At 41.4% G+C, this 15,839-nt stretch overlaps 1 protein-coding gene across 6 annotated transcripts in view; it reads left to right on the top strand.

The window, feature by feature from the left end:
* Positions 1–1,740: 1,740 nt before the first annotated feature.
* Positions 1,741–15,839, top strand: part of GEMIN8 (gem nuclear organelle associated protein 8) — a 38,895-nt gene continuing 24,796 nt past the window's right edge. Inside the window, exons 1-4 of one of the 6 annotated variants that reach the window (XM_043504051.1) lie at positions 2,133–2,287; positions 6,518–6,603; positions 6,903–6,939; positions 9,915–10,362. In XM_043504051.1, the coding sequence (XP_043359986.1) occupies positions 9,996–10,362 (367 nt within the window). In that variant the 5' untranslated portion in view covers positions 2,133–2,287; positions 6,518–6,603; positions 6,903–6,939; positions 9,915–9,995. Of the gene's footprint in view, positions 1,905–2,125; positions 2,288–6,517; positions 6,604–6,902; positions 6,940–9,914; positions 10,363–15,839 lie in introns of those variants that run through there. The other 5 variants (XM_038387522.2, XM_038387524.2, XM_038387521.2 and 2 more) reach the window with 5 other exon arrangements.

The following is a 15,839-nucleotide window of genomic DNA, read 5'->3' as shown; positions in this document are numbered from 1 at the left end:
ATACCCGCATGGCCCCACAGTATGCCAACATTTTTATGGCTGACTTAGAACAACGCTTCCTCAGCTCTCGTCCCCTAATGCCCCTACTCTACTTGCGCTACATTGATGACATCTTCATCATCTGGACCCATGGAAAAGAAGCCCTTGAGGAATTCCACCATGATTTCAACAATTTCCATCCTACCATCAACCTCAGCCTGGACCAGTCCACACAAGAGATCCACTGTCTGGACACGACGGTGCTAATAAGCGATGGTCACATAAATACCACCCTATACCGGAAACCTACTGACCACTATTCTTATTTACATGCCTCCAGCTTTCATCCAGACCACACCACACGATCCATTGTCTACAGCCAAGCTCTGCATTTGCTCCAACCCCTCAGACAGAGACAAACACCTACAACATCTCTATCAAGCATTCTTACAACTACAATACCCACCTGCTGAAGTGAAGAAACAGATTGATAGAGCCAGAAGAGTACCCAGAAGTCACCTACTACAGGACAGGCCCAACAAAGAAAATAACAGAACACCACTAGCCATCACCTTCAGCCCTAAGTAAAACCTCTCCAACGTATCATCAAGGATCTACAACCTATCCTGAAGGACAACCCATCACTCTCACAGATCTTGGGAGACAGGCCAGTCCTTGCTTACAGACAGCCCCCCAACCTGAAGCAAATACTCACCAGCAACCACATACCACACAACAGAGTCACTAACCCAGGAACCTATCCTTGCAACAAAGCCCATTGCCAACTGTATCCACATATCTATACAGGGGACACCATCATAGGACCTAATCACATCAGCCACAACATCAGAGGCTCGTTCACCTGCACATCTACCAATGTGATAGATGCCATCATGTGCCAGCAATGCCCCTCTGCCATGTACATTGATCAAACTGGACAGTCTCTACGTAAAAGAATAAATGGACACAAATCAGACGTCAAGAATTATAACATTCAAAAACCAGTCGGAGAACACTTCAAGCTCTCTGGTCACTCTATTTCAGACCTAAAAGTGGCAATACTTCAAGAAAAAAAACTTCAAAAACAGACTCCAATGAGAGACTGCTGAATTGGAATTAATTTGCAAACTGGATACAATTAAAAAGAAAAGGAGTACTTGTGGCACCTTAGAGACTAACAAATTTATTAGAGCATAAGCTTTCGTGAGCTACAGCTCACTTCATCGGATACAATTAACTTAGGCTTGAATAAAGACTGGGAATGGATGGGTCATTACACAAAGCAAAACTATTTCCCCATGTTTATCCCCCACCCCCCACTGTTCCTCAGACGTTCTTGTCAACTGCTGGAAATGGCCCACCTTGATCAACACCACAAAAGGTTCCCCCCCCCACCCCCCCTTACTGCTACTAGCTCACCTGAAGTGATCGCTCTGGTTACAGTGTGTATGGTAACACCCATCGTTTCACGTTCTCTGTGTATATAAATCTCCCCACTGTATTTTCCACCGAATGCATCCGATGAAGTGAGCTGTAGCTCACGAAAGCTTATGCTCAAATAAATGTGTTAGTCTCTAAGGAGCCTCAAGTCCTCCTTTTCTTAATGAGATCTGGTTGTCTAATACTTTTTAGGCTCCTTCAAAAATCCCAGCCTTCATCTTTTGTAAAGTTGCTAGGAAGAGCCTTCAGCAGCACCAGCCAGGGGAAACCGAGAGGCCCTGATCTGAATATATTTCAAGCACCCAGCACAAAGTGCGCATGGGTGAGCTACAACCCTTGACACTGGGATGGGGCCTTCCAGCTCCTTTCCCGGCCTGTGCGAGCAGGGGGTCCCGGCGCCTCTCTGCAGCTTGTTCCGTCCCACACCAGGCAGGGGCAGCTGGAAGGCACCAGCACCGCCCACTCGAAATCTGCCCCGTGCAAAGGTGGGTGGGCGGGGGGGGGGTCTGGCTGGCGGGCTCCGCTTCCGCTGAGTGAGGTTGTGGGGGGTGGGGAGTGACCCCCATCTCCTGGCTGCTACCAACAGGGGCTGGGGCCGGCACTTGGGGAGGCTGCCTGGAGCCTTTCACCCCCACGCACAAAAGCCTTCGGCGCCCGCTGGCCCCCCTGACGGGTCTTTCTGGGCGAGGCGCGGGAAGCGGGGACGGAGGCCGCTGGTTGCGGCGCCCGCTCCGCTCCGCCAGGGAGCGCCCCAGCGCCGGGGATCGGGAGCCGGCAAAGCCCGCCCCCGGGCCCCGCTTCCCGCCGCGGCAGGAAGGACGGACGGACGAGCGGGTCTCGGCGCCGGTGCTGCCCGCCCGGACCCACAGTACGTGCCGCGGGCCCCGCTCCACGTGGGGTGCGGGCTGGGGGGAGCCCCCGTGGGGAAAGGGGTGGGGCTGGCCCCCGGGCAAGGCTCCAGACACCCGAGGCGGCGGCGGCGGCGGCGGCGGGGGAGCCCCCGGGTCCCAGCCGTGGCAGCTCGTGTACCTGAGCCGCCTGGAAGAGGGGATCCCCGGAGCCGCCCCGGGGTGGTGGGGCAGTGGGAAGAAAACAGAGACATCTCTCTCTGCCCCCCCCCGCACCCCACCCCGCCTGGGAGCTCAGCTGGTGAATGGGGAGGGGGGGCCGGATATCTTGGGGTGTGAGGGAGACACCCCCCCACCCCAAAACCATCCCGTGAACGGGGGTGAAGCGATGGCGTGGGGAGACCACCCACCCCTGTGTGAAGTGAGGGGGGAAAGGACCCCCGCCCCCGCAAGCCCCTCTCCCTAAGGCAGGGGTGCTTGGGTGAGGAAGAAAGAGAACCCACTCCCACCCCCAAGTGATAACCGCGGCCCCCATGCTGGGCTCCCAGTCGCAAGGTGGCTGCCCCAGCAATGTTCTGCCATACTCCAGGGCCTTGCTGTGTTGGGTGCTGTGCAAACACACAGCACAAAAGACAGTTTGATGCGGTTTGGATGCACCCAACAGTCCTACTTAGTAAGCTTAAAACTGCTAGTAGTTGGTGATCATCGGATTTCGTCTGCTGGTTGGATCATTAGCTTCCCTGGCCAGAGCCGGGTACTGAGGGGCAGCCCGACAAGAACACTGATCTGTGCCCTCCAGTGCTAGGCACTGTACACAAACGCACAATAGGAGACAGTCTCCTGCTCCAAAGAGCTTAGACTACCCATTTCCTCCTCATGTGCACACTACTTTCTACCACTGACCTGCCAATGCCCCAAGATAGGACAAAGACCCAAAATAAGGCATACCAGTGATAATTTATTGATCGCTATTACATTTTTTTTAAAAAAAAGAAAAGGAGTACTTGTGGCACCTTAGAGACTAACAAATTTATTAGAGCATAAGCTTTCGTGAGCTACAGCTCACTTCATTGGATGCATGAAGTGAGCTGTAGCTCACGAAAGCTTATGCTCAAATAAATTTGTTAGTCTCTAAGGTGCCACAAGTACTCCTTTTCTTTTTGCGAATACAGACTAACACGGCTGCTACTCTGAAACCATTTTTTTTAAAGGTAGTACAAATGGACCTTTCTGTTTTTCCAAATCCAAAACCTGCGTTTTCCTTATAAGCCACTCAAGTGCACCAGGTATCCTGGATTTTAAAGCAACACCCTGTATTCTCAGATCCATATAGGACAGAGGTCCCCAAACTGTGGGGCACCCCTCCAGGGGGCATAGAGAAACATTTGTGGGGGAAGGGGGCCCGGGCCAGCCCCAATGGGGGGTTGGGGAGAGAGTGCTACCCAGCCCCTCTCTCCCCCCACTCCATTCCATTATATGGCTCCTCTCTCAGCTAAGGCCCCAGCTGTATAGCCATATAAATGGGGAATTATTATATGATTGGAAAGGTTAGGAAAGGTTAGGAAAGGAGATAACACAATGTATCAGAAATGGACCGTTTGTCCTGTGTACAGTGCCTAGCACAATGGGGTCCTTATCCATGACTGGGACTCCTAGACGCTGTGGTAATACAAACCAATAATTATGTGGCTGTGATTTAAAAAAAGGGGGGAGGGAGACCTGACTTTCTGTGCCAAAGCCCTCCAAGCAAGAGAACATTTTAATACACAAAAAGGGACCAAAGTATTCTTTGTCCAAACGTTTTATTGTTGCTGCCTGCAGCCTTAAAATCTTTTACTTTAGGCCCCAATCCTGCCAGATGGTCTCTGCCAGCAACTTCCCCATCCCTGCAATGAGCCACATTCAGTGACATTCCATATGGGCACCAGGGTTTGCCTGCACAGATCATTTGGCAAGATCGGGGCCTTAATTTTACTACCATGAGTAGTCCCATTGATTGGACTATTCACCATAGTAAAGTTAAGCACATGTACAAGTGTTTGCAAGATTGGGGCCATACCTTTAATGCCAGCATTGCAAAATTCTGCCCATCCAATTGCATGGGAATAGTCATTTTTGTATGAGCAAGTAAATTTTTTCATCATCATTATGGTAAGTGCGGGCAAGTAGATTTTTTGCCTGGGCTAATACATTTTCTTGGAAATTTTACAATGATGATTCATACCGTTTAGTAATTTTCTTCATTCAAAAGTTAAGTGGTGTTCCCAATGACATTAGACTACTCTTGGATTGTGCAGCAACCTCTGTATTTTAATTTTTAGGAATTGAAAAAAGTAGAGCCAGAATGATTTTATTTATTTTCTGCTTCTTGTGTGATTTTTTGATAACCTATTGAATTTACTTTTGAAGAGCCATTTAGCTTTTTTGATTTCTTATTAATGATTTCTTTGTTGTTTGTATTGTGGTGGTGCCCAGGATCAGGACTTTCCTGTGTTAGGTGTTGTATTTCTATAAGAGTTCATAAATTTATGAAAAAAATTTTCTGTTTGGTAAAGTGTATATTTATTTCATGTTCAGTGAACTGATACATTTTAATGGATTTGCTAGGGCTTTTTCACCCCTCAAAAAGATCTCTCTATGTGCTTCTGAATATGGTTTGTATTTGTTTGTCACTTATGGTATTAAAAACTAAGTCTCTTTATGTTAGGCTGTGAACCTGATTTTTGTTTATCCTTAAGGCAGTTCAGAGAATGTTTTGGTATGCAAAAGTCATAGGCAGACACAGAATTCTAATGTACGTAATTTTTCTAAACTACAGGCGGAAAACGAGAGAGGCAGCTACAATCAAATTTACATTTTAAATATGAGAAAGAGACCTTTATATTTATTCCAGTGACCTTGACAGTACCTAGATGTGCACATGAAAGAAACGAAAACTATATATATACACACACACATATATACACATGCACACCCCATGAGAGAGAAACACAGCTTTTAAAAAGATGATAGCATAGGAAAATGTTTTTGAAATGAACAGAAAGGGGAAGCGCCGCCCATGTCTTTTATATATCTGTAGGCTAGTTATGCTGCAAGTCTCTGCAATGTTTCATTAGTGACCTCCGCTCTTTTTTTCCCTCCTGCCTCTCTTGGCAGGTGGGAAGGAAGACAATCAATTCAGTCTCTTGACAGTTTTGAACCTGATTCTGCTAACCTTTACTCATATGAGTAGGCCCATTGACTGAACTGGGACTACTCACGTATGTAAGGACTGTTTGCAGAAGGGTTGGTGAGTGAGGGTTTGCATATTTGGGCTCTGTCTCCACTATACAAAGGGTGACAGTTCAGCCTTTGTGCTGACTTGTGGTAGCTTCATGATTTGCATTTCTTTGGTGATGTCAGGATGGACTGCATTCAGATCTCTTTTCACTCAGCATTGCTGTCTTAAAGAGACAAAAAGTTGCTGCTTGGTCAATAAAGTCATAAATAGGAGGCCAAATGCTGCTCCAACTGTCACCCTGGGCAGCCCCAGTGGGAAGAATTCTACTCAGTTATGCTGGTGTAATCTGGGATAGCCCCAAAGAAGACAGTGGAATTACTCCTGTTTTACACCAGTGTAACTGAAAGTATCATTTGACCCACTACTTGGAGTAGCTTGGGAGTGTCAGTTAGTGGATTCTTTGGCCCACAGTAATTTTTTAAAAATGGGGGGAGGGGATGTTAATCTTTGTATCCTTCCCCTCTGCTGCCCCTCGTGTCCCTTCAGATGAGAGTTTCCGGGTGATGACACTATGCGGAATGGGTGGTTTGGGTTTGCTCTTTTAAAATCTTGGTATAATGAAATAGCTGTCCAATAGTCAGGGCATTTTCAAAATTCCCTTAAGTGGTTTGTGTTGGTATATAACTTTGAAGATTAAAAGTGATAAGTGATAGTAATTTTAAACGGCAGCTTGTAATTGCAGATCTTTTTAGGATCTGGTCCTTTCCAGTTTCCACTTCTGTACTTAAGCTCCCCTCCTCTCTCCATTCAAGTACTTGATCACCACCTGAATTTGTCTGTGCTTCCTTTAGGTGAAGCAGTGTTGCAATCAGGGAAGCATAAAGTGGGAGAAGACTAAGAGGAGATGGTTATACAAATCTTACTACCTGAGTGAAATCAAAATGGTTTTAAAAAAGCTTAACATAAAAGTTTTATCATATTCCTTCTGCAAACACTGCTGAGGGATAAAGTCAAGTCTTTCTCATTTAAGGTCATTCCTTAATGTCATTAATTTTGAAGATACCTAGAAGTGTAGAGGAAGCCACTATTGTGTGGAGAATAAAAAAAAAAAAATGGGTAATGAGACCAAGTTTATTTATCTCTTCCTGAGTTCTAGGCTGCAGGGAGTTGGGGACAGAGAAAGTGCTCTGCCCTTTGATCTTCTTGAGCCTGTATATTAATAATCTCAATATTTAAAAGTTCCTTACTAAAACCAATTAGAATCAATGAATAAGAGTTTCAAGTATTCTCTGATTACTCAAAATCCCTCATCTGTTGACTTGACTCTTATCTGTAGCTAGTAGGGTTCACTAAAGATGCTTTCTGTGTATTTAACTATCTTTTTATAAATTAAAAAACATTATTTTCTTTTCTAGTTTACGTTGATCATTGGAGCAAACTCCACAGGTGATGGTAAGCATTCTTTACTTCTACTGTGTATCTGAGAGTATGGGCAATGCACACTTTGTATGTTAACTGCATATACAAGCAAATTGTATTGAACTGTCAGCACATAGTTAAAATAATTGTATTTTAAATTAGTTAAATTGCATTCAAAGTAAAATTCATTTATTAAAATAATTGTTTGATTGGTCTCCTCAGAGAAGAATCTAGAGACATATAACAGAGAAATCTGCTGATCGCTCTTCTTAGATTTATAGATTTTATACGGTTGAGGAAAAACTCCTCTGTATTTCCATTTACACAACAGCTGAAAAAACACAGACGTACAGCTATATTCCATAGTTAGCCTTTAATGTGTTCCTTTTTCCTTCTTCATCCCAGTCTAAAACATCCCCTTAATTTTTTTTCAACAGATGGATTTTAAAAATTCAATGAAAGAGTGAGGTTTTCTAGGGTCACTTTTTTTCCCCTTCCAAACACAGAAGTATTTGGATAAGCACCAAAATCACAATTCTGTCTACATGAAGTGGCCCTTTGTATTCCTCTCCCCCTAAATTAACAACTGGGGCTAATCAGATAGACAAATCAGCCAGCAGTATTCCAAAGCTTTCAGTGTGGTCATCACCAAGGCCCATTTTAGAAACATTTTAGTTAAAAGAACTGAAGATATTTTTTGTATTTTAAAAAGATATGTTGTCATCTTGGAGAATACATAGAATATATGAAACTTTCCTTTTTTGTCAAGCTGTATTAACTGCTCTACTGATGTTTCCAAACTTGATTTGTAATTAATTCAGTGGGGAAAATAAAACAAAGTGCTCCAGAAATGTGAAATGGGAGTTGCAACTTCTCAGATTTGACCACAGAATTTTCTGGTCTTGACTATACTTTTGAAGAACTAGAGTCAGGGTGACATTCTCATTTAACGAAAGCAAAGTAAAAACCTTAAATATGCTGGTTTTTATGAGTTCATAACAGTTATAAATAAATACATCCTTGCAACAGAGCCAGATTCTCCTCTTACACCAGCATAAATTGGAAATAAATCCCCTGAAGTCAGTGGAGTTTCACCAGCACAATCAAAGTGCATGAGGAGCATCTGGTTCATAAAGTCTTAGCCAAAAAGACAGATATTTTGTTATGCATTTCCATAAAAATTAATTTGGTGGCTGTTACTTAAAATCACTTGTATGACACCACAGATTTGCATAAACAGATGAGACAATCAATCCCTGACTCAGTGTTTAAGTGAAATAAAGGGGAAAAAAAAGTTTATTAGCTTGAGACTTTGTTCTTGTAACTACTTAAATAAACCTTAATTCCGATGAAGTGAGCTATAGCTCACGAAAGCTTATGCTCAAATAAATTTATTAGTCTCTAAGGTGCCCCAAGTCCTCCTTTTCTTTTTTGTGAATACAGACTAACACGGCTGCCACTCTGAAACCTTAAAATTATGTTGTCAGAGTTTTTAAGCCCCTTTTGGAGGGGTGGGGTGCAGGAAGGGAGGTTGGTTTTGGGGAAGGGGTGGTAAGACTTTAGCTATGAACTGTCGCTAAACCAAATTCATAAAATTAGATTTTTTTAAAAAATCATTCCTGGTGATTTAGGGTGTTAATAATGCAGGTAAAAAAGTATGATTTTTTTATCTTGACAGTATCCCTGAAAAAGAAAAGATGACCTTCCACGTTTAAGTCTAAAATAGTCCAAATGTTTGGCATAAAAAATAGATCAAGTAAAACTCTCCCTCCCCAGAGACGCATACAGTATCTACACCAAGGACATGCATTATGGGAGGAACATCAGACTTTACACTAAATTTATTGGCTTTTGTCGGTTTAAGACACACATGTTGTTGCATCATGGGTATCCAAATTAATTAAGTAAGACCAACTTGTTTTTAAATCCAACATCACTTTCCATGCATCCAGAGCCCTTACTCAAAAGCTCTACCCCAAGGACAGACAGTGGGCAAACACCACCCCAAGAGTGATTTAGCTTTCCATTATCCCTGACCTTTCTCCAACACTACCCATGTGTAGCCGAAATTAGTAGGGGAGGGGAACCTATTGCAATCTTTTTCTATATAGAATTTACTTTACTGTATAGGGCTGCTGCGCTCTTACAGAGTTATGTGGCTAGAATAGAGCCAGGGTAAACTGTTGTGTCAGGCAAACAAACATTTTTAAAACCAGTTGTTGCTGTTTTACAACTTGTTAAGTTTTATAACTGGAAAGAGAGATTTTAGTTTACTTCAGTCAATTAACTTTATTACCCTTTTTCAGATTATAGCTGCTGATGAATAGAGAAGTGAGATTTATTAGCAGCACAGCACTTTGCTACGCATGCTGTGGGGGTTAATTGTGACCTTGACTAAGGTTTGATTGAGACGTGACTAAGTTGCCATCTGATCTCTACCACTGAAATTATTATGTCAAGGAGATGGGGTAAATGCATTACTAAATGAAATAGGTGTCTTTATTTAGTATAGAGGAATTTCAGAAGCATTACCCTCTGCCTGTTAACGTGAAGCTTGTGTATTTGTAGTATGAGGCTTATCCCACACACACTTTGAAGTAATCAGTTCTCATTCAGCTCAGTTTTCACCTGTGTAGTATATGAATTCACGTGAATTCATTTGCATTAGTAGGTGCTGAGTATTTATATCCACGCAGGCTTAGTTTGCATTAGTACATTTCAACATGTTGCTCCCAAAGGAGTGGCTTCCACTGTAATAACAGAGCTTTGGGATAAAGCTTTGATGCAGTCATTCTCATTACTTTCTTCCTTGACTAGTGACTAGTAGAGTGAGCAACATGATCTATTTTTGTATGTATAGTATGTTCATGCTTCAAGCACTTGTCATTTTTCCTCCAAAATACATGGATTTTGTTATCATAGGAAGTAAAGCATTTAGAATGAAAAAGCTTTTCAATTCTAGGAGTTGCCTCAACACTGTCTCTCCCCTCTGCTCCCACTTTTTTAAGTAGGACTCACTGCATGAAGACTCTCACCCATGGTATAATCAACAAGTATATGCAAGATACTGGAAGCATTACAACCAAGCCATGCACTGGATGTACAAGCACAAAAATGCCTACAGGAAAGCCATGGAGTCCTTTCATCATCTGTCATGGTATCCATCCAAAACCTTTCCTACGGGCCGTTACTCAGATTGGGATGGAGGCAACCCATCGGATGCTGACAACTATTCTACCTACGCTACAAACAACAGAGCACGTTACCCTTCCTGGCCTCAGCAGTACCCAGATGCCCACTGCAGTACCAGAGTGACCAAGAATATGGGCAGGGATTCTGAAATGGAGAAGGATTCTGAGTCTGAAGAGGAGATAGAATGCGACCTGAGTAACATGGAGATCACAGAGGAGCTCCGCCAGTATTTTGCACAGACAGAGGCGCACAGGCAGGAGTTACGTAAGTTCAGGCCTTGTTCGTATTATATACTTTCCATTTCAGGCTGTAATGAATATGTCCTTAATTCAACATTAGGGTATTGCAATATAATACACAGGAGTAATGGGCACTAGAAGTAAATGAACCAGTGAAAATACTTGTGGTTTTTCTACATAGAGAGAGAGTATGAATGCTCTGGGGAATAGAAGTAGCATGTATTTGTTCAGGAGAAAATGCTTTGTTTAGAGCAATTCTGGGGGAAATTGAGAAATCTGTAGCATTAAGATAGGTAGTGAAAATCTCCATCTTTTACCTCAGTAGAACAGGTAATACTAATATTTTAATTTTAAACTTTTTTCTATAAAAATGATCCTTTGAGTCATTTCCAACTTTCCATTACTCTGTCCCTACTATGCTCTGGTTTATCCTACAAATACCCAAGTGCTGAAAAATGTTTGCATTGACATCCAATACTTCCTTTAAAAACAAAAAGATTTTTTTTAACATTTCAAAATTCTGAATCAATTGATGCTCACATTTTAAACTAAAGCTGAAGTCAGCTAAGTTTAAAAAAAAAAATGAATGTCAATATTCTCAAAAATCTGGGCTTCTTAAGGTTAAATTTAGTAAAATCCTAGATTCCTGAGAGGTCCAGCCCAAAGGAAATTCCTAGCTATGTTGTTTAATGCTGGAGGAAGCTGCAATGTACTCTTTTAAGATGGAATAGCCATTTGCTTTATTTTTCTTTGGCTCACCAAACAGTAAAAATTCCAAGACCTCTCTTCCCCCTCGGTACCCTTCAGTGTTGTGCAGGAAATATTTTTTTTCTTTCACATTCAAAGCCTCAAGCCCAGTTCTGGGAAAATAGTAGGGGGATATTAGCCAAAAAAATCAGTAGGGGAGTTTTTGCAAGTCTCAGTCCTTGGAGATATCCAAGTCATCTTTATCTCTGTGAAATCCTTTAAAAAAACAAAGTGTCTTGTTGTCCTGATTTATAGTTTATTGCATAGACGAATAAAGTTTACAGGCAAGTTTATAATCTATATTGAGGAAACAATGTGAAAAAATAATTTTCCCCATGTTCTTTGCATGGGAAATATCCAGCATAAATGCTTAATAGAATGAGCTTTCATTGTAATTATGCTATCCTTTCTCTGGGCATTAAGGAGGGAAATAATTTGAAAAAAAGTGTAATCAGCAAGTAGGAATTTTTTGTAAATTACATTCTGCTCTTTAAATCCTTAGTCAAGAATATCTGGAATGCTGAAACACACAGGCTTAAGTGTACACATACAATCAATAGCAAAATCAGAAAGGCTAAGGCACCCAATGAGTTATACCTAGCAAGAAATATAAATGGCAATAAGAAGAGGTTCTTTAAAGACGTTAGGAGCCAGAGAAAGACAAAGGAAAGTGTAGGTCCTCTGCTTAGCCAGGGAAGGAGAGCTAATAAGTGATGACATCAAGAAGACTGAGGTGTTTAATGTCTATTTTACTTCAGTCTTCACTAAAAAGGTTATTAGTGATAAAATACTCAACACAAATCACATTAATAACAAGGGAGAAAGAACCCAAGCTACATTAGGCAAAGAGGAGGTTAAAGAATATTTATGTAAATTAGATGTTTTCAAGTTGGCAGGGCCTGATAAAATTCATCCAAGGGTACTTAAGGAACTCGCTGAAGCACTCTCAGAACCACTGAGGACGGGTAAGGTCCTAGAGGACTGAAGAAGGGGAAACATAGTACCTATTTTTAAAAAGTGAAACAAAGAGGACCTGGGGAGTTATATACCGGTCAGTCTAACTTCAATACCTGGAAAGATTCAGGAACAAATTATTAAACAATCAATAGCCAGGATGGATTTGTGAAGAACAAAGCATGCCAAGCTACCCTAATTTCCTTCTTTGACAGGGTTACTGGTCTAGTGGATGTGGGGGGAAAGCAGTAGATGTGTAAGTAAGTAAAGGGCTTAATCTTTACCTTAGTAAGGCTTTTGACACAATCATGACATTCTCATAAGCAAATTAGGGAAATGTAAATCTAAATGAAATGACTGAGGTAGGTGCACAACTGGTTGAAAGACTGTACTCAAAAAGGAGATATCAATGGTACACTGTCAAACTGGGAGGGTGTATCTAGTGGGGTCCTGTAAGGGTCAATACTACTACATATTTTCATTAATGACTTGAATAATGGAGTGAGTATTCTTATAAAATTTGTGTATGATGCCAAACTGGGAGGGGCTGCAAGCACTTTGAAGGACAGAATTAGAATTCGAAAGGACTTTGACAAATTAGAGAATTGGTCTGAAATCAACAAAATGAAATTCAGTAAAGACAAATGCAAGGTGTACTACATTTAGGAAAGCAAAATCAAATGGACGACAACAAAATGAGGAATAACTGGCTAATAGTACTGCTGAAAAGAATTTGGGGATTATATTGGATCACAAATTGAATATGAGTCAACAGGGTGATGCAGTTGCGAAAAAGGGTAATATTATTCTGGAGTGTATTAACAGGAGTGTCGTGTATTTAAGATGCAGGAGGTGATTGTGCCGCTCTGCTTGGCACTAGTGAGGCCTCAGCAGAGTACTGTGTCCAATTCTGGGCACCATACTTTAGGAAACCTGGACAAATCGGATAGAGTCCAAAAGAGAGCCAAAAAAATGAGAAATACGACCTATGAGAAAAAGTTTTAAATAACTGGGTATGATTAGTTTTGAGAAAAGAAGACGGGGGGAGGGGGAACCTGATAATAGTCTTCTAATATATTAAGGGCTGTTATAAAGAGGACAGTGATCAGTTGTTCTCCATGGTAACAAACCTTGTGGATAAGGGGGGAAGCAGTAGATGTGGTATATCTTGACTTTAGGAAGGCTTTTGATACTGACTCGCATGACCTTTTCATAAACAAACTAGGGAAATACAAAGATGGAGCTACTATAAGGTCGGTGAATAACTAGTTGGAAAACCATTCCCAGAGAGTAGTTATCAGTGGTTCACAGTCAAGCTGGAAGGGCATATCAAGTGGGATCCCACTGGGATCAGTTCTGGGTCCAGTTCTGTTGAATATCTTCATCAGTGATTTAGATAATGGCATAGAGAGTACACTTGCAACCCCTCCCAGCTTGGTATCATCCAACTGGGATGATACCAAACTGGGAGGGGTTGCAAGTGTTTTGGATGATAGGATTAAAATTAAAATGATCTGGACAAACTGGAGGAATGGTCTGAAGTAAATAGGATGAAATTCAATAAGGACAAATGCAAACTACTCCACTTAGGGAAGAACAATCAGTTGCACACGTACAAAATTGGAAGGAATACTGCAGAAAGGGATCTGGGAGTCATAGTGAGGATCACAAGTTAAATATGAGTCAACGGTGTTACACTGTTGCAAAAAAAAGCAAATATCATTCCCAGATGTATTAGCAGGAGTGTTGTAAGCAAGACAGGAGAAGTAATTCTTCTGCTCTACTCTGTGCTGATTAGACCTCAACTGGAGTATTGTGTCCAGTTCTGAGCGCAACATTTCAGAAAAGATGTGGACAAATTGGAGAAAATCCAGAGAAGAGCCACAAAAATGATTAAAGGTCTAGAAAACATGACCTATGCGGGGAGGTTGAAAAAAATTGTGTTTGTTTAGTCTGAAGAAGAGAAGACTATGGGGGGATATGATAACAGTTTTCAAGTACATAAAAGCTTGTTACAAGGTGAAGGGAGAAAAATTGTTCTCCTTAATGTCTGAGGATAGAACAAGAAGCAATGGGCTTAAATAGCAGCAAGGGCAGTTTACGTTGGACATTAGGAAAAACTTCTTAACTGATCCCGTGGTCTTAACTTGACCTCCCCTGGTCACTTCCAGCCCTATGTTTCTGTGATTCAGGGTAATACACTGCTTAAGGAAAATAACATTAGCAACATAAAGAAGCTCAGATTAGCGCTTGATGTACAACCTGTACTCATGTGAGGAGTTCTGCTGTGGCAGAAGCAGGCCTCTGTCCACTGCTGAAAATCTTAATCTGAAGAGAGAAAACACTTTGAGAACTACAACTAAGACAATTTAGAAATGCAGAACATTTTCCTTTTGTTAATTTTTTTCATGCATGGTGGGTATTTGAGGGTTGTCATGATTAAGGCAAAGGCCTGGTACTCAGGAGATCTGGGTTCAGTTATTGGCTCTGCCACAGACTTTGCTGTGTGACCTTGGGCAAGTTATTTAATATCTCTGTGCCTCAGTTATAAGAGGGAGGAAGGCCCAAAACGTTAGTTTTGGCAGGTGTAATTCTATTCAGTTCAGTGAAGTTATTCTTGATTTACTATGGTGCAAGTGAAAACAAAATTAGGCTCTTCTGTGTGACCTCAGGTTCCTCATCTGTAAAGTGCAGATAATGATGATTACCTGCTTCGTAGAAATATTGAAGCTAAATTAATAAAGTACTACATATTTATAAATTGCCCCCACAGCCTCAGATGAAAGATGCTATTTAAGTGCAAACTTTTATTATTAATTCAGAAAATACATTATCTGTACATTCAGGAATAACTCTGCTTCTGACCAATAAATAAATAAATAAAATAGGTTTCTATAAATTCTGTTGGAGTTGCTCAAAAAAATAAAGTAGCTAAGCAGAGGGAGGGGAAAATATTATGTTCTCTACTGTGTGCTATAAATGAGTAGTGGTGAGCTCTGTTGAGGCCATGTGGACGGTGAAAAATACAGTGCTGCTATGTTTAATTATATAGAGCTATTGATTTTCCTGAGTACTGTTTTTAAGCCAAATGAAATTTATAGAGGGTTCATGAAGCTGAACTCTGTCATGACACTATCTTGTTCTATCTTTCATCCTTGAAGCTGTATTGATCCTCAAGGACAGGTAGACAAGGCACATAAGTGATCACATTATCTGCCTTGTATATATCGGGTCTCGGGTATTTTTCTCTTTGTAATCCATCACAGCCCGACTTGGTTCTGGTCTGGTAGCCTCTTGACCATGGAGGGGGCTCAAGTTCAATATCTTATCTGCCATAAGAGTATATAGTGCTACACACCATAGTTTGTGCTGAACAATTAACAAGTCTACACCCCAAGAAATTAACAATCCAATAATACAAGTGAAAATAAACTGATATAATATAAATCAGAATAAACAGACATGGTGTTTTATGGGTGTTGAGGCAAGCATGCTTTACAGAGAAGGTGAGGGTTTAGACTTGTTTTCTTTTGAATGATTATAGTGCAAAAACTTGACACATGTTAATTGGGATTTTATTCCAGACATATAGTATTGGGTGGAACGCAGAAAGTCATGGAGTCAGGAGTGGGCATAGAAGACAAATGGGTCAATGAGGAGAGGACACTGCGTGGAGATTAAGCAAAATGAGATAATGCTGGCAAGAAGGGTGAATAGACAAATTTATCTCCATCATACCCAGCTGCTACTATTTCATTGATTACTATATTTACATACAAAAACACATTAAAAGAATGTTAT

The sequence above is a fragment of the Dermochelys coriacea genome, chromosome 1, assembly GCF_009764565.3.
Source record: "Dermochelys coriacea isolate rDerCor1 chromosome 1, rDerCor1.pri.v4, whole genome shotgun sequence".
Taxonomy (NCBI): domain Eukaryota; kingdom Metazoa; phylum Chordata; order Testudines; family Dermochelyidae; genus Dermochelys; species Dermochelys coriacea.
The sequence above is the reverse complement of the archived record's forward strand: the minus strand, read 5'-3'. Positions and strand labels throughout refer to the sequence as shown.